Below are 17,667 nucleotides of genomic sequence, written 5' to 3' on the forward strand. Positions count from 1 at the left end.
GAACTAAATAAATGAAGAGATATCCCAACTTCATAGCAAAACTTAATATTGTCAAGATGTCAGTTCCTCCCAACTTGATCTGCAGATTCAATACAATTTTTAAAATTATTTATTTGAGAAAGAATGCACAAGTGGGAGGAAGGGCAGAGTAAGAGAGAGAACCCTGAAGCAGACTCCCTGCTGAGTGCGGAGCCTAGTGCATGGCTTGATCCAGGGACACTGAGATCATGACCAAAGTCGAAATTAAAGAGTTGACCATTCAACCAACTAAGCCACTCAGGCATCCCAAGATTCAATACAATTTCAATCAAAATTCCAGGAAATTATTTATGGATACTAAGAAACTGATTCTAAAGCATATATGAGGGCAGCCCGGGTGGCTTAGCAGTTTCATGCCGCCTTCAGCCCAGGGCCTGATCCTGAAGACCCGGGATTGAGTCCCACGTCAGGCTCCCTGCATGGAGCCTGCTTCTCCCTCTGCCTGTCTCTCTCTCTCTCTCTGTCTCTCTGTGTGTCTCTCATGAATAAATAAATAATATCTTAAAAAAATAAAATAAAATAAAATAAAATAAAATAAAATAAAATAAAATAAAATAAAATAAAAATGAAAAGGCAAAAGACAAAGAACAGCCATCACAATATTAAAGTTCAAAAATAAAAGTATTGACATTATTCGATTTCAAACTTCCTTTAAAACTACAGTAATTAAAAAAAAAACTACAGTAATTAAGATAGAGTGCTGTTAAAATAATAAACAAATCAATGGAACCAATAAGAAACATAAACAGACCCACATAAATATAATCAATTGATTTTTTTTAAAGATTTACTTATTTATTTTGGAGAGAGAGAGAACAGCAGTGGAAGGGGTACAAGGAAAGAGAGAATCTTGAAGCATACTTTCCTGCTGAGCACAGAGTCTAACACAGGGCTCAATCCCAGGTCCCTGAGATCAGGATTTGAGCTTAAATCAAGAGTTGGCCACCTAACCAAACTGAGCCACCCAGGCACCCCAACTGATTTTTGACAAAGGTACAAAAGTAAAATGATGAAACTAAGACAGGCTTTTTAATAAAGAATGCCAGAATTGGATATCCACATACAAAAAAATGAATCTCGACACAGAATTTATTTATGGCCTTCACAAAAATTAACTCAAAATGGGTCACAGATCTAAGTGCAAAACACAAAACTATAAATCCCCTAGAGAATAATTTGAGAAAAATAGAGTGAATCTTGGGTTTGGCAATGACTTTCCAGATTTAACACCAAAAGCACAATTCATGAAAGAAAGAATTAGTAAGCTGAACTTAATTAAAATTACAAACTTCTGCTCTGTCAAAGACAGAGTAAAGAAAATGAAAAGATAAAAAACAAGGCTCTTAGAAAATATTTGAAAAAGACCTATCTGATCAATTTTGCAAAAAACTACAACAAATAATAAGATTTGTATAGAACCACAAAATACCCCAAACAGCCAAAGCAATCTTTAAAATGAACAAAGCTGGAAGTATCACAATTCCAGATCTCAAGATATACTACAAAGCTGTTATAATCAAAATGCTATGGTACTGGTATAAAAACAGACACATACATCAACAGAACAGAACAGAGAACACAGAAATAAACACATGCTTCCATGGTCAATTAATCTATGGAAAAGGAGGCAAGAATATACAATGGGGAAAAGACAGTCACTTCAATAAATGGTGCTAAAGGGGCACCTGGGTGGCTCAGTGGGTTAAGCATCTGCCTTTAGCTCAGGTCCTGGGATGGAGCCCCAGGGGAGTCTGTCTGTCCCTCTCCTTCCACCCCTCCCCCTGCTCATATACATTGTCTCTCACTCTCAAATAAATAAAATCTAAATAAGTAAATAAGTAAATGGTGCTGAAACTGGATGGGTACAGGCAAAAGGATGAAACTGGACCACTTCCTTATACCATACACAAAAATAAACTTAACACAGATTAAAAACCTAAATGTAAGACCTGAAACCAGAAAACTCTCAGAAGAAAAGATAGGCCATAGAAACATTTTTCTAGGTATGTCTCTTCAGGCAAGGGAAATAAAAGCAAAAATCAACTATTGGGGCGACATCAAAATAAAAAGCTTTTGCACAGCAAAGGGAATCGTCAACAAAAGGGTAACCTCTACTGAAATATATTTGACAAGTGGTTAATATACTAAATATATTAAGAAGTTATTCAACTCAATACCAAAACAAAGTGATTGAAAAAATGGACAGATGATCTGAAAATGCATTTTTCCAAAGAAGACATACAGATGCCCAACAGACACATGAAAAGATGACAGATGTCAACCAAAAACAATGAGGTACCACCTCACACCTATCAGAATCACTAAAATCAAAAGGAGAAGATATAAGTGTTAGCGAAGATGTGGAGAAGAAGGAATCTTCATGCACTGCTGGTGAGAATATAAACTGTTACAACCCCAGTGGAAAGCAGTATGGAAGTTCCTCGAAAAATTAAAAATAGAATTCAGAAGACAACTAAGTAATGCTTTTACTTACATACAATATAGTTTTCTATTCCTTAAAAAAAATTAAAAATAGAAATACCACATGACCCAATAATTCCACTACTGGGTATATGGTACCCAAAGAAAACAAAAAATGCTAATTCAAAAAGATACATGTACATCTTAAACTTATACCAGCTTTACTTATGATAGCCCAGATATGGAAGCAACCAAGTGTCCACTGATACATGAATAAAGAAGATGGGGGTGGGTGTATGTATGTATGTAGATAGGTAGATAGAAATGGAATAAGATGGAATACACAATGAAATATTATGCAGCCATATAAAAGGATGAACGCTTATTGTTTCCAACAACATGGATGAACCTACAGTATATTACACTAAGTGAAATAGGTCAAAGACAAATACCATATAATTTCCTTATGTGTAAAATCTAAAAAGCAAATGAATAAAAAGCAAAAGGCAGAATCAGACCTATAAATACAGAGAACAAACTTATGGTTGCCAAAGAGGAGGGGCAGGGGAAGATGAGCAAAATGGGTAAAGAGGAATGGGAAATACAGCCTTCCAATTACAGAAAGAATAAGTGATAGGAATTAAAAGATACAGCATAGAGAATATAGTCAATAGTATTATAATAACGTTATATGGTAACGGATGGTAGCTACACTTGTAGTGAGCAGACCATGACATAGAGTTGTTGAATCACTAGTTTGTACAGCTGAATCTTATGTAACATTGTGTCAGCAGTACTCAAAAAAAAAAAAAAAAAAAAGACTTTAATATATAAAGAACACTTAAGAGTCATGAACTGATTTTAAAAAGGGCCAGAAACTTTGACACCTCACCAAAGGATATATACATATAGCAAGTAAGCACAAGAAAGGAAGCTCCACATCCTATGTCAGCAGCAGAATGAAAATTTAAACAATGTGGGGGACACCTGGGTGACTCAGCAGTTGAGCATCTGCCTTCGGCCCAGGGTGTGATCCTGAAGTCCCGGGATTGAGTCCCACATCAGGCTCCCTGCATGAAGCCTGCTTCTCCCTCTGCCTGTGTCTCTGCCTCTCTACCCCTCCGTGGCTCTCATGAATAAATAAAAGAAGGAAGGAAGGAAGGAAGGAAGGAAGGAAGGAAGGAAGGAAGGAAGGAAGGAAGGAAGGAAGGAAGGAAGGAAGGAAGGAAGGAAGGAAGGAGAAAAGAAAAGAAAAGAAAAGAAAAGAAAAGAAAAGAAAAGAAAAGAAAGAAAAGAAGGAAGGAAGGAAGGAAGGAAGGAAGGAAGGAAGGAAGGAAGGAAGGAAGGAAGGAAGGAGGAAGGAAGGAAGGAAATTTAAAAAATGAGATACTGCTACACACCTAGTAGGATATTCTGGCCAATATCCAGAATGCTGACAATACCAAATGCTGGTGAGAATGGAGAGAAAAAGGAACTCTCAAATCATTGCTGGTGGGAATGCCAAGTGATTTAGCCACTTTGGAAGACAGTTTGGCGCGTTTATACAAAATTAAACATAGTCCTACCATATTATCCTGAAATTACACTCTTTGGTATTTATCCAAAGGAAGTGAAAAATTACATCGGCACAAAAACCTGTACACAGATGTTTATAAAAGCTTTATTATTTATTGCCAAAACTTGGAAGAAACCAAGATATCCTTTTGTAGGTAAATGGATAAATTGTAGTATATCCAGTGAATGAAGTATTCTTCAGCCCTAGAAGAAATCAGTTATCAAGCCTTGAAAAGACACGGAAGAATCTTAAATGCATACTACTACGTGAAAAAAGCCAGCCAGAAAAGGTTACATACTATATGATTCCAACTATATGACATTTTGAAAAAGGTGAAAGTGTAGACACGGTAAAAACATCAATGGCTGCTAGGGGATGGAGGGTGAGAGGGCAGAAGTTGGAAACAGATAATATCTAGGGCAGTGCTATTCTCCAGGAAATTACCATGGTGGATACATGGCATTCCACATGTGTCCAACACATAGAATACAACACCAAGAGTGAATCCTAATATGAACTATGAACTTTGGGTGATTATGTGTCAATGAAGGTTCACTGATAGCAACAAATTTACCACTGTGTTGAAAGGTGCTGATAATAGGGGAGGCTATATATGTATGGCAACAGGGGATATATGGGATATCTCAGTACCTTTCTCTCAATTTTGCTGTGAACCTAGAACTGCTCTAAAAAAGGTCTTAAGATGTTTAAAAAAAAAAAAAGACATGAAGAAAACTTCAAAGCATATTACTATGTTACAAAAGTCAACCTGAATAAGCTACATAGTATATGATTCCAATCATCTGTGACATTTTGGAAAAGGTAAAACTATGGACACAGCAAAAAGATTACTGGTTGTTGGGCTTAAAAGGAAAGGGGAATAAATAGAGCCCAGAGATTTGCAGGGTAGTGAAACTATTCTGTAAGACACTATAGTGATGGATACATATCATTAAACATTTGTAAAAACACACACAAAAAAATACAACATACAATACAAAGAATGAACCCTAATGTCAACTATAGACTTTAGGTAATAATGATGTTTCAGTGTAGGTTCACAGATTGTAGTAAATATACCACTCTGATAGTGGGAAAAGATGTTTATGTGTGGTGACAGAGGGTACACTGTAAATCTTTGTACTTTTCCACTCAATCTGGCTGTGAATCTAAAACTGCTCTACAAAACAAAAGATTACTGGTTGCCAAAGGCAGGAGTGGAGGTGGGGAGTGGGGAAAAAAAATAAATGAACTAGTTTTGTTTTTAAGTTCAAATAAGCTGCACTGAAATAGAGAGAGAGAGAGAGCACGCGTGATAGTTGCCTGCCACTCGATTGCCAGGGAAAATTTCCCCATCCACACATCACTTAAATCTACCCATTTACCTATCACTTCTTTAATTTTTATGCATGAGAACTTCTTTTGGGTGTTCACTTCCCAAAAATGGAAATGCACAAATTTACTTGCAAATTTTCAAAGTTGAGTAATTATGAAAATGTCAGTGCAAAACATGCATTATTTGCAGGTTCCAAACTAGAAAGTATGATTCTATTCTTACTGAACAGATAAGACCTTTAAAAATTCATGTTAAAGTTCATTAATTTTTTTAAACTGCCTATATTGGAAAAAAAGGAAGGCCTCAAATAAATTCTATCATCTTATACATTAAAAAATTAGAAAAAGAAGAATGAAGTAAATCCCAAAGTAAGTAGTAGAAAGGAAAAAATAAAATCAGAGCTAAAACTATTGAAAACTAAAATACAAAACATTAATATCAGTAGAAAAAAAAATCAATGAATCCAAAAGCTAATAATTTAAGATTAATAAAATTCATAAATGTCTAGCCAGCCTAGATTAGGAAAAAAGATACAAATGTCAAAAGTTTCTCAAGGAGAAACAAGTAACCTAAATACCCCTCTATTAAAGAAATGGAATTATAGTTTAAAAACCTTCCCAAGGAAAACTCTATGCCCAGATGCCTTTAAAAGTAAATTCTGCCAAACATTGATACAAAATCTAGACAAACTTCCAGAAAACTGAACAAGACTGAAACATCTGACAACTAACTTTGAGGCCAGCATTATTTTTGTAACAAAATCCAATGACATTCTAAAAAAAAACTACAAGGGTGCCTGGGTGGCTCAGTCGTTTAAGCAACTGACCCTTGACTTTGGCTCAGGTCATGATCTCAGGGCCGTGAGATCAAGCCTTTCTCCCTACACACTTAAACTCTATCTTTCTCTCTCTCTCTCTCAAAATGAAAGAAAGAAAGAAAGAAAGGAAGGAAGGAAGGAAGGAAGGAAGGAAGGAAGGAAGGAAGGAAGGAAGGAAGGAAGGAAGGAAGAAAGAAAGAAAAAAGAAAACTACAGACCAATATCCCTCCTGAATACAGAGCAAAAGTTCCTTTACATTTCAAAAAAGCTGAATTAATAATATACAAAAATGGCAATGTATCAAGGCCAAATGAGATTTATCTCAGGAATGAAAGTTTGACTCAAAGGGGGGGTGGGGTGATGGGACGACGGACACAACCAATCAATATTCACCATATTAACAGATTAAGATAGCAAAAAAAAAAAAAAAGAAAAAAAAAACCTATCATATCAATCTAATGAAATATGTAGAAAAATTATTTGACAAAATCTAATATCCATGGCTGATTAAAAATCCTCAGCACATTAGGAAGAGAAGGCAACTTCCTAAACATCATATATAATATCAGAAGATTACTTTCCCTTTGGGACACCTGGGTGGTCCAGTTGATTAAGCATGGGACTCCTGATTTCAACTCAGGTCATGCTCTCAGGGTCATGAGATCAAGCCCCTCACATGGGGCTCCACATCCAGCATGTATTCTCTCCTCTCCTTCTATACATCCCCCACCCACATTCTCTCTATCCTAAAATAAATAAAATCTGGGGGGAAAAAAAAAAGATTATCAAGAACAAAAGCAAAGATGCTCACTCTCACCACTTATATTTAACAATATAATAAGAAATAAAGAGTAGATCAGAAAGGATAAAGTACAACTATCTTATTTGTAGTTGCCATGATCATCTATGAAGAAAATCCCATGGAATCAAATAAGCTACTCAAAATAAATTTTCAGCAAGTTTACAAGACACCAAATATTAAATAATTTTTAAATGTATTTTTATATACTAGAATGGATCAGAAACTAGAACTGAAAAAAGATGTATAAAATCTGCATACTTGTTGCTAACAAGTGTGCAAAGACTTAAATAAGAGATGTACTCTGTTCATGAATCAGAAAACTCAATATTGTTAAGACATCGATTCTCCCTCAAAATGATTTGTAGACTCAATGCAGTTTGAATCAAAATACAGGCAGTTTTATTTCTACAACGTGACAGTCTGATTCTAAAATTCATATAAAAACCTAGAAGAGCCACAACAATTTTCAAAGAGAAGAAAAAAGTTGGAAGATGGATCCTATCTGACCTAAGGTATTATAAAGCTACAGTAATCCAGATAGTGTGGAACTGAATGTAAAAGCAAACAGATCAAGGGAGAACAGAGTCCAAAAATACACTGATACATATATGGTCAAATGGGTTTCAACAAATGTGGCTAAAGGCAAGTCAGTGGAGAAAGGATAATATGTTCCACATGTGGGTCAAGAAAAACTGGATATCTATAATTCAGTAGAAAAGTCATTCAACAAGTGGACTTTGATGTATAACTCACATTATATGCAAAAATTAACACAAAATGGACCATAGACCTAAAGGCAAAACATTAAAATACAGAACTTCCAGAAGAAAACATTAAAATACACACACACACACACACATTTAATTAATGTTAGGGTTGTGGATTCAGGCCCTGCACTGGGGCTCCACGTTGGGTTAAAAATAATTGTCTGCTTAAGCCACTGAATGGGAAAAATACTTGCAAAAATAATGTATCTGGTAAAAGAGTTGCCCCCAGAACATATAATGGCTCACAAAATGCAGTATTAAGAAAGCAAGCCAATTAAAAAGGGCAGGTAATTGAAAGATCTAAGCAGACTTTCACCAAAGAAAATTTATAAAATATCAAATATGCACATGGAAAGATGTTCAACACAATACTGTCATTAAAGAAATGCAAACTGAATGAGGAACTAGTGCATATCCACTAGAAATGCTAAAACTGAAATGACTGATCATACCAAATGTTGCAGAGAAGGCAGAGGAATAGGAACTCTGGTTTACCACTCACAGAATAAGTTGAATGGTACAACTATCTTGAAAATAGTGGGGTAGTGTCTTAAAAAATTAAGGATGCACTTACCATGTGACCCCAGTTACTCCACTTCCTGGTATTTATTCAAGAAAAATCTGTCTGTATAAAGTAGGCTTTATTTGTAATAGCCAAAAACTGGAAAACAATCTGAATGTTCATCAATTACTGAATGGATATCAGTTTGGTATGTCCATATAATAGAAAATAAGCAATAAAAAGAAATAAGCTACTGATACATACAACATGGAAAAAATCTCAAAATACTTATGGTTATTGAAAGGAATCAGATTTTTAAAAGTGTACATAACTATATGTTACCATTTTTATCATTCTAAAAAGTTCAAACTAGAACTTTTATGTCACCATATGACTAAACATGACAGCTAATCCTCATGTTATTATGACACAGTTAACTTTTTTTTCTTTTCTTTAATTTGGCTACCAGCATATTCGCATCCTCTTGGTTTTCTACCAAACCCTGGTCTCCTTTTCTCAGTCTTGTTTACTAGTTTTCCCTCTTCTCCCAGATCTTTCCACACTGGCAGTCCTGGGGCTTTCTAAGACCTCTTCTCCTCCCTACCTGCACTCACTCCTTCACTGGCACCCACTCTTATGGCTTTAAGTAAACTCTATACAGATACAACTCCCAAATTTATATTTCAAGTCTGGACCTCTTTCCCAAATGCCAGACTATGCATGCCACTGGCTATTAACATTCCTACCTGGATGTCTCATAAATATCTCAACCCTAATGTAGGCAGAAGAGCCCTGCCAAGACGTCCACATCCTAACGCCTGAAACCTGTGATATGTTATGTTACATGGCAAAAGGGCCTTTGCTGATATAACTATATTATATACTTTATAACAAGAAAATTATCCAGGATTTTTCAGGTAGGCTCAATCTAACCTCATTAACCCTTAAAAGAAGGGAACTGTCTTTGGCCAGAGCAGAAGAGATGCAGAAGTCAGAGAGATTCCAAGGGTGAGAAGATTCAAGCCACTGAGGGCTCTGAAATGGAGGGACCCATGTGCAAGGACTGAAGAGAGCCTCTAGAACCTAAGAGCAGACCCCAACTGAAGGCCTGAAAGGAAATGGGCATAAATCTAACCACCTGAATGAGCTCAGAAGCACCTGCTCCCAAGTGAACCTGGGGCATCCAACACCTTGGTTTCACATTTTGAGAGTAACCAGCCAAGTTCACTCAGTCTTCTAGCCTCCAGAACAGGAAGATAATAGGTTTAAACTGTTTTTAACTGCTAAATTTCTTCTGACAGCAGGAGAATGCAAATACCATATCCAAAACTGAATTTCTCATCTTACCCTCAACCTACCACACCTGTAGTCTTTCCCATCTTTGTTAACAGCAATTACATTCCTTCTAGTTATCTGGCCCAATATGCTTGGACTCCTCTTTAGATCCTCTCTTTCTCTCACACCTCTCATATTCTCTATGAGAAAGTTACATGGGTTCTACTTTCTGATAACCTCTCACCATCTCCACTGTTAACACCATCTCTCTCTGCGTTATTGTAATAATTTAATGGCCTCCTTGCTTCTTTCATCCTTGACTTTCTACAGTCCATCCACAACAAAGCAGCCAGAAAACCTTACAAAACCCAAATCAGAGCATATTGTATCTCACCAGTGGTGTAATTACTGGTGTAATGCACCAGTGGCTTACTTTTTACTCAAACTAAAAAAAACAAGTCCTTCCACTGTTTATAGAGCCCTGCATGACTATGATTGGCCCCTTGCCCAGCCTCATCTCCTATTGTATCTTCTTCATTCCCTTGCTAACTATGTCCCCACTCTTTCTCTGTCTCCATTTATTTTCATATTAGGCAAATAATGATCTTAATAATATTTAACATTTACTCTGCTTCCTATGAATTAGATAATGTAATTGCTTTACATATATTACTCAATTCTAGTAATTATTTCACCCACTTTATAGATGATGAAACTGAGTTACAAAGAGGTTAATTAACCTAAGAGCTCATTAAGTTTTGAAGCCAGAACTCAAAATCACAGGTGGACAAAACCCATTTTACAGTCCAAATTCTTAAACTCAATGATGCCCCTCAAGTTGTTAGCCTTACTTAATATTTTTCAAAAACAAATGTAGAATGAACAGAAGGAGGGATAAAGGACTAAGAAATGGGAATCCTAAAGTGCTTAATTTAGGGTTAAAGAGGTAGGAAAAGTTAAAGGGAACCAGGACTGAGAATGACAATAGTTCTTAAAGGTAAAAGCCAGCACATAACTAGTTCTTATAAAAAACAAAATTGGCACTTAAAACTTACTTTCTCTGTCGTAACAGTCAAAGAAGGAACCAATGCAGGTGATGGTTCTGGTTGCTTCTTGTGTTTTTGTTTGTGTTTGTCCTTTTCTTTATATTTCTAGAAATGAATAGAAATAAAATCCTATTTAAATTTAAATCATAAACCATATACACACACACACACAAATACACACAATAAAAATGAGTTTCTTTCATAATTGTTTAGTAATTCAAAATGTTAATGGATACTTGGCAAAAATAAAAAGATCATTCCTTCTGATCATATTCTTATTTTATAAATAATACTAGTAATATAGCATTACTAGTATGTTATTTTAAAGTGACTTCAGCATACTTATTCTTAACTAACCTAAAATTTTATATAAACTGAAGTCTATAATTATTAGCTACATTTATATATGGCAAACTATATTTTTTCTTGTTAAAAAGACCAAATACATTGGTGAACATTTTATAAATCACGCTTTAAAACGTACATAGCAAAAAAAAAAAAAAAAAAAAAACGTACATAGCACTTTGACATCCATTATCATATTAGAATAGTATCAGATTCTACAACACTATATATAAAATTCTATGGCCCACAAACTAGAAACTGAGGCACAGGAACTCCAGCAAGAAACTCTTTCCTACATTTACTCAGAAAATGAACTGAGGTGCCTGAGTTGCTCAGGTGGTTAAGCATCTGACTTTTTTTTATTTGGGCTGAGGTCATGATCTCAGGATCATTAGATTAAGTCCCAAGTCAGGCTATGTACTCCGGCAGGAGTTTCCCTCCCTCAACCCCACCCTTCATCAAACACACATACTCTCTTTCTCTCTCTCTAAAAAAAATAAATAAATATTTAAAAAGGAATTAGCTATCTCTAACAAAAATAATTTAAAGCTGTGGTGTGCTTTCACTTTGAAGTACGAAAACTGATAAACAATATAAAAAAGAATTCAATTAATTAAGAACTTAATAACATATTAGGAGTCCAGCTTTCTTTCATGACAAAAAATTTTAACCAAATTGTTTTCAATTGTGTGAATCGGTAGGTAAGAATCAGTATGGGTGTGAAATTTACTATCATATAAAGAGTTACATTTCAATTGCAACAGATCTTAATAATAATCCACAATCATGCCTCTGTTTTTTTGTAATAGGATGTCACTGCTCCTCCCATCGTTAAGATGTCCTCTTTTCCACCCACATGAACCTGGGTTAGCTCTGTAACTTGCTTTGGCCAAAAGGATGTGGCACAGTGTGGTACAAATTCAGAAGCTCAAGGCTTTAAGAACCTAGATGGCTTCTACCTTTGCCCTGTGGATTCCTGCCACCATGTAAATAAGGAGTCGAGACCCTATGGAGAAGAATCGAGGTACCCCAACCTACAGCCAGTACCAGACAGGTGAATAAGACTATTTTACTAGAATTATTTAGTAACAACTTAAAATGTCAAAAAAATACAAAAAAATTTTTAAAGATTTATTTATTCATGAGAGAGACACAGAGAAAAGGAGGCAGAGACACAGGCAGAGGGAGAAGCAGGCTCCATGCAGGGAGACCGATGTGGGACTCGATCCCGCGTCTCCAGGATCAGGCCCTGGGCCGAAGGTGGCGCTAAACCACTGACCCACCTGGGCTCCCCCAAAAAAATTTGTTTTAAAGCCTATCTTACACTACTCCACCAGCCACCAGCTAAACCCAGCTGACACCACACGGAAGAAAAATGAATTGTTCCTGCTGAGCTCTACCTGCTATAAGCCACAGTAGGTTGTGGGGTGGTTTATCAAGCAACAGTAGCTAACTGAAACAGAACTAGAATCCATAACTGGATAATGACAGTTAAAGTATAAATTACAGGGCAGCCCCAGTGGCTCAATGGTTTATTGCCGCCTTTGGCCCAGGGCGTGATCCTGGAGACCCAGGATCGAGTCCCACATCGGGTTCCTGGCATGGAGCCTGCTTCTCCCCCTCCCTGTGTCTCTGCCTCTCTGCCTCTCTCTCTCTCTCTCTCTCTCTCTCTGCCTCTCATGAATAATTAAAATCTTTAAAAAAAGTATAAATTACAATCTAGTTTATAAATATGAGGTTCAAATGATCCTGGATTTGTAAATTCTATATTAATATTTTTCTCCCATAACAATAATAAAGGCGGCTTTTCTATCTGTCATGTTCTACTTCCCATAATGGGTTTTATTCATCAAGGGTGAAAGAGCTGGGATGATTTAATAGTAAATGACCCAACAACGTAAACAAACACTTAAAACATGGAAACTACATGAGAGTAAAAAGGCAAAGCATGTACATGTACATATATGAAAATATGAACATAGAGAAATCATCATGGAATTATACAGAACTCTGGTCCTATGTAATACATCAAGAAATCTATCTTGAGATGAGGACTGCAAATGTTCAGTGGAAACAGGCTGAGCAGATTATATTATTCTATAAAAAATGAATCAGAGCAGACTGATTACCTTCACTAAAGAGAAATGCTGATTTTATTCTGGAAACAGTATGGAGGTTCCTCAAAAAGTTAAAAATAGAATTACCCTATGATCCAGCAATTGCACTACTACCCAAAGGATACAGAAATACTGATCTGAAGGGACATGTGCACCCTGATGTTTACAGCAACATTATCAACAAACTATGGAAAGAGCCCAAATGTCCACAGACTAATGAATGGATATACATGTGGTATATATATACAATGGAATATTACTCAGCTACAAAAAAGAACCCAAATGTCCACAGACCAATGAATGGATATACATGTGGTGTACACACACGCACACACACACACACAATGGAATATTACTCAGCTACAAAAAAGAATAAAATCTTAACATTTGCAACCAATTTAAGAAATGAAGATGGGGGGGACAAACCAAGAAACAGACTCTTCAAGAACAAATTGAGGATTACTAAAGGGGATGTGGGTGGGGGAATGTATTTAAATAGGTAATGGGGATTAATAAATAAAATCTTTTTTTAAATAAAAATAAATAAGAATAAAAATAAATTGGGGGAAAATATCTTATTCAAAGTAAAACCAAACCCAGATGGATGATTTTAAAGCATTAAATGACAAAATAAAAGACTGGAAGAAAATACTTTTGAGGGGATCCCTGGGTGGTGCAGCGGTTTGGCGCCTGTCTTTGGCCCAGGGCGCGATCCTCGAGACTCGGGATCGAATCCCACATTGGGCTCCTGGTGCATGGAGCCTGCTTCTCCCTCTGCCTATGTCTCTGCCTCTCTCTCTGTATGACTATCATAAGTAAATAAAATTTAAAAAAAAAGAAAATTAAAAATAAATAAATAAATAAATAAATAAATACTTTAAAAATACTTTTGAAATCTGTAACTTTTAGGAAGAAAAAACTCTTCTAAGTATAAAAACAAAAAAAAACTAGAAAGGAAAAAAGCAATTTTAGTTATTCAAATTTACAAGGCTTCTATATTAATTTAAAAACCATTAAAAAGTAAAATCTTGGGGCAGTCCCGGTAGCTCAGCAGTTAGCGCTGCTTTCAGTCCAGGGCGTGATCCTGGAGACCCAGGATCAAGTCCCATGTCGAGCCCCCTTCATGGAGCCTGCTCTTCCATCTGCCTGTGTCTCTGCCTCTGTGTGTGTGTGTGTGTGTGTGTGTGTGTCTCATGAATAAATAAAATCTTAAAAAAAAAAGTAAAATCTTGGAAAATGAATAAAATTATTATGTCCTATTATGTTTAAACTTTTAACAAATCAACAAAAAATACATATAGAAATGCCATTGAACTGTGCACAAAGGACAGTTCATGAAAGAGTCACTAAACAACAGCAAAAAATGTGCAACTCAACCATTAAAGAACTAAAGGTAATATTTTTCTCTAGTCACCTAGTGTTCAAAATTGTTGAGTTTTGTTTTTCATGATAAGACCCAATATTGCCCAGGTTATAGTGAAATGAGCACTTGCATACATTATTAGAGAGATTAAATATGTGAAGGACAATTTTAAAAGAATTAAAAACCATAAAAATGTTCTCTGTCCTAGTAATTTCACCTAGGAGGTAAACAAAGGTTTAAATACAGTTTTAGTACTATTTATAATGAGAAAATACTTGAAAACAATCTGAATATGCAACAACAGGGATGTGATTGAAAAAATTATTATAAAATTAAATAATGATCATTAGTTCTGAAGGAATACTTAGAGATTTAGAAAAATGGTCAATATGAGTTTGTTTTTAAAATGTATTATGCGTGGAGATAAAATAATCAGAAGGAAATAAACCAATACTGGATTTTTTTAACGTAAAGCCATAGGTCAGGACATCCAGTATCACTCCCAAATGAATCGGTGTACACAATAAAAATAATCATAAGTATACAAATACAAAAATTATCTCATTCAATCCTTAAAAAGAGCCCTGCAAGGACACACTTTTATAGATCAGAAACACATTGCTTAAACAACCACAAAGTAGACTTTTATCCACACCTCCAAAAAAGCTTAACCAGAACTTTTTAAAAGCAGACTTTTTTTTTTTTAATTTAAAAATAATCACTGAACCACTGACAGAAATGTTTAGGGTAGGGACGCCTGGGTGGCTCAGTTGGTTAAGAATCTGCCTTCAGCTCAGGTCATGTTCTCAGGGTTCTGGGATTGAACTCCACATCAGGTTCCTTGCTCAGGAATCTGCTTTTCCTTCTCCCTCTGCCCCTCCCTCTTGCTCCTGCACGTGCCTGCATGCACTTTCTCCCTCAAATAAATAAATAAAATCTTTTTTTAAAAAATGTTGAGGGTAAATTAGAAAGTGAATCCTAGAAAGAATGCAATCTCAAGTTTGAGCTTACTTCCCAGAAAAATTCTAGAGTAAATCTTTATCAAAGGTTTCCTACGTAGTAAAGAATTTTGTTATCACAATGCGCCAAAAAGAGTTCATCAGGAAGCCCAATATTAGAAATTAATATGAGGGATCCCTGGGTGGCGCAGCGGTTTGGCGCCTGCCTTTGGCCCAGGGCGCGATCCTGGAGACCCGGGATCGAATCCCACGTCGGGCTCCCGGTGCATGGAGCCTGCTTCTCCCTCTGCCTGTGTCTCTGCCTCTCTCTCTCTCTCTGTGACTATCATGAATAAATAAATAAAATCTTTTAAAAAATAAAAAAAAAATAAAAAAATTAAAAAAAGAAATTAATATGAGGCCATACATAAGAAAGAAAATGAGTTATTTTAATATAATTCAATTCTGTGTTGGAATTGAATGAATTTCCAAAAATGAAAGAATGCATATGTTCAAATAATTCTCAGTGTGTAAAAAGGTGATGTGTAACCACATATTTTTCCAATGTTAAACAAGTAAAAAACACGTGAAAACCAGCAAAACAAAAAAATAAAACAACAAATACAACAGCAAGCAAAATTGGGGAGATGGAAAAAGCAGGTAATAATGCTTTAAACAAAAACTGGCAACTAGGCAATGAAATAGAAGATTTTAGAAATCGAGCAGAAATTGTCCCGGTGTGAGCTATCTTCTTTTTTTTTAAGATTGTATTTATTTATTCATAGAGCAAGAGAGAGAGGCAGAAACACAGGCAGATGGAGAAGCACGCTCCACGCAGGGAGCCCGACGTGGGACTCGATCCCGGGTCTCCAGGATCACACCTCGGGCTGCAGGCAGCACTAAACCGCTGCACCACCAGGGCTGCCCTAGGTTTCAGCTATTAATCCTATTTCCAATTCCTTAAAATTCTGAGAATACGACAAAAATTCCCAAATCTGAAAAAAAGAAATCTTTTATCTTTCTATTATCCTGCCTCCATAACTTATTCTTTTACTGCCTAAAGAGTAGGACTAGCTTCAGGGCAGAAAAAGGAAAAACTAGGAGATGAAAGACATGAAGAGTAACGAGGTCCTGACTCTTTGCAAGTCCAGGATCTAGGCTAAGAATGAATTATATAAAATCTTAGGGTATTCTCCCATTAGAATGAGATACCCCACACATAGTTGAATGATTAAAACCTAGTATAAGACATTTAATCAAGTATTTAAAAAGAGAGCTAAGCCTGGGGTTTTACCAAAAACTCCTTTTGTCCTAACCCGAGCTTTTTATACTGCACCTTTGCCATTCCCTCTGGCTTCAGAAAGAGGGAAACATACTTATTAGCCTTCATATACCTCAACATAATAAAGACCTTATATGAAAAACCTACAACCAACATCACACTGAATGGTGAAAAACAGAGCTTTTCCCCTAAGGTCAGGAAGAAGACAAGATGTCCACTCTCAAAACTTTTATTCAACACAGTCCTGGAAGTCCTAGCCACAGCAATCAGACAACATAAAAAAAGAAATGACACCCAAATTGGTAAAGAAGGAGTAAACTCTTTATAGATGACATGATGCTATATATAGTGAAAACCTGAAAAGACTCCACCAAAAAACTGCCATAACTGACAAACGAATTCAGGATACATAATCAATGTACAGAAATCTACTGCATTCCTATACCCTAATAATGAAGCAGCAGAAAGTGAAACTAAGAAAAAATTACACTCACAATTGTACCAAAAATAACAGGATATCTAGGAATAAAAGAGGTGAAAGACCTGTACTCTGAAAACTATAAAACACTGACAAAAGTCAAAAGAATGCAAAAAAAAAATGAAAAGACATTCCATGTTCATGAGTTGGAAGAAAAAATGTTAAAATGTCTATACTATCCAAAGCACTCTAAACATTTAATGCAATCCCTAACAAAATATCAACATTTTTATAGAACTAGAAAAAACAATCCTAAAATTTATAGGGAACCACAAAAGACTTAGAATAGCCAGAGCGATCTTGAAAAGGAAAAACTAGAGGTATCATAATTCCAGATTTCATGTTATATTACAAAGCACTTAGTGATTAAAATAGTATGGTACTGGCATTAAAAAAAGATACACAGATCAATGGAATAGGACAGAAAACCCGAAGATAAATCCACAATTAGATGGTCAATTAATAACTGACAAAGGAGGAATGAACAGAGAAAAAACAGAGAAAAAACAGCCTCTTTGACAAATGGTGTTGGGAAAATTGGAGTGCCACATGCAAAAGAATGAAATGGGACCACTTTCTTTCAC

At 35.8% G+C, this 17,667-nt stretch overlaps 1 protein-coding gene across 19 annotated transcripts in view; it reads right to left on the minus strand.

Annotated features, from left to right (window-relative positions):
* Positions 1 to 17,667, minus strand: part of MLLT10 (MLLT10 histone lysine methyltransferase DOT1L cofactor) — a 248,150-nt gene that overhangs the window by 79,507 nt on the left and 150,976 nt on the right. For all 19 annotated transcript variants that reach the window (XR_013379311.1, XM_077896853.1, XM_077896851.1 and 16 more), the window contains one exon: positions 10,570 to 10,665. Coding sequence is in view for 18 of the 19 variants with exons in the window: in XM_077896853.1 (XP_077752979.1) it covers positions 10,570 to 10,665 (96 nt within the window). In the remaining variant the exon portion in view is untranslated. The remainder of the gene's footprint in view (positions 1 to 10,569; positions 10,666 to 17,667) is intronic.

The sequence above is a fragment of the Canis aureus genome, chromosome 5, assembly GCF_053574225.1.
Source record: "Canis aureus isolate CA01 chromosome 5, VMU_Caureus_v.1.0, whole genome shotgun sequence".
Taxonomy (NCBI): Eukaryota; Metazoa; Chordata; class Mammalia; order Carnivora; family Canidae; genus Canis; species Canis aureus.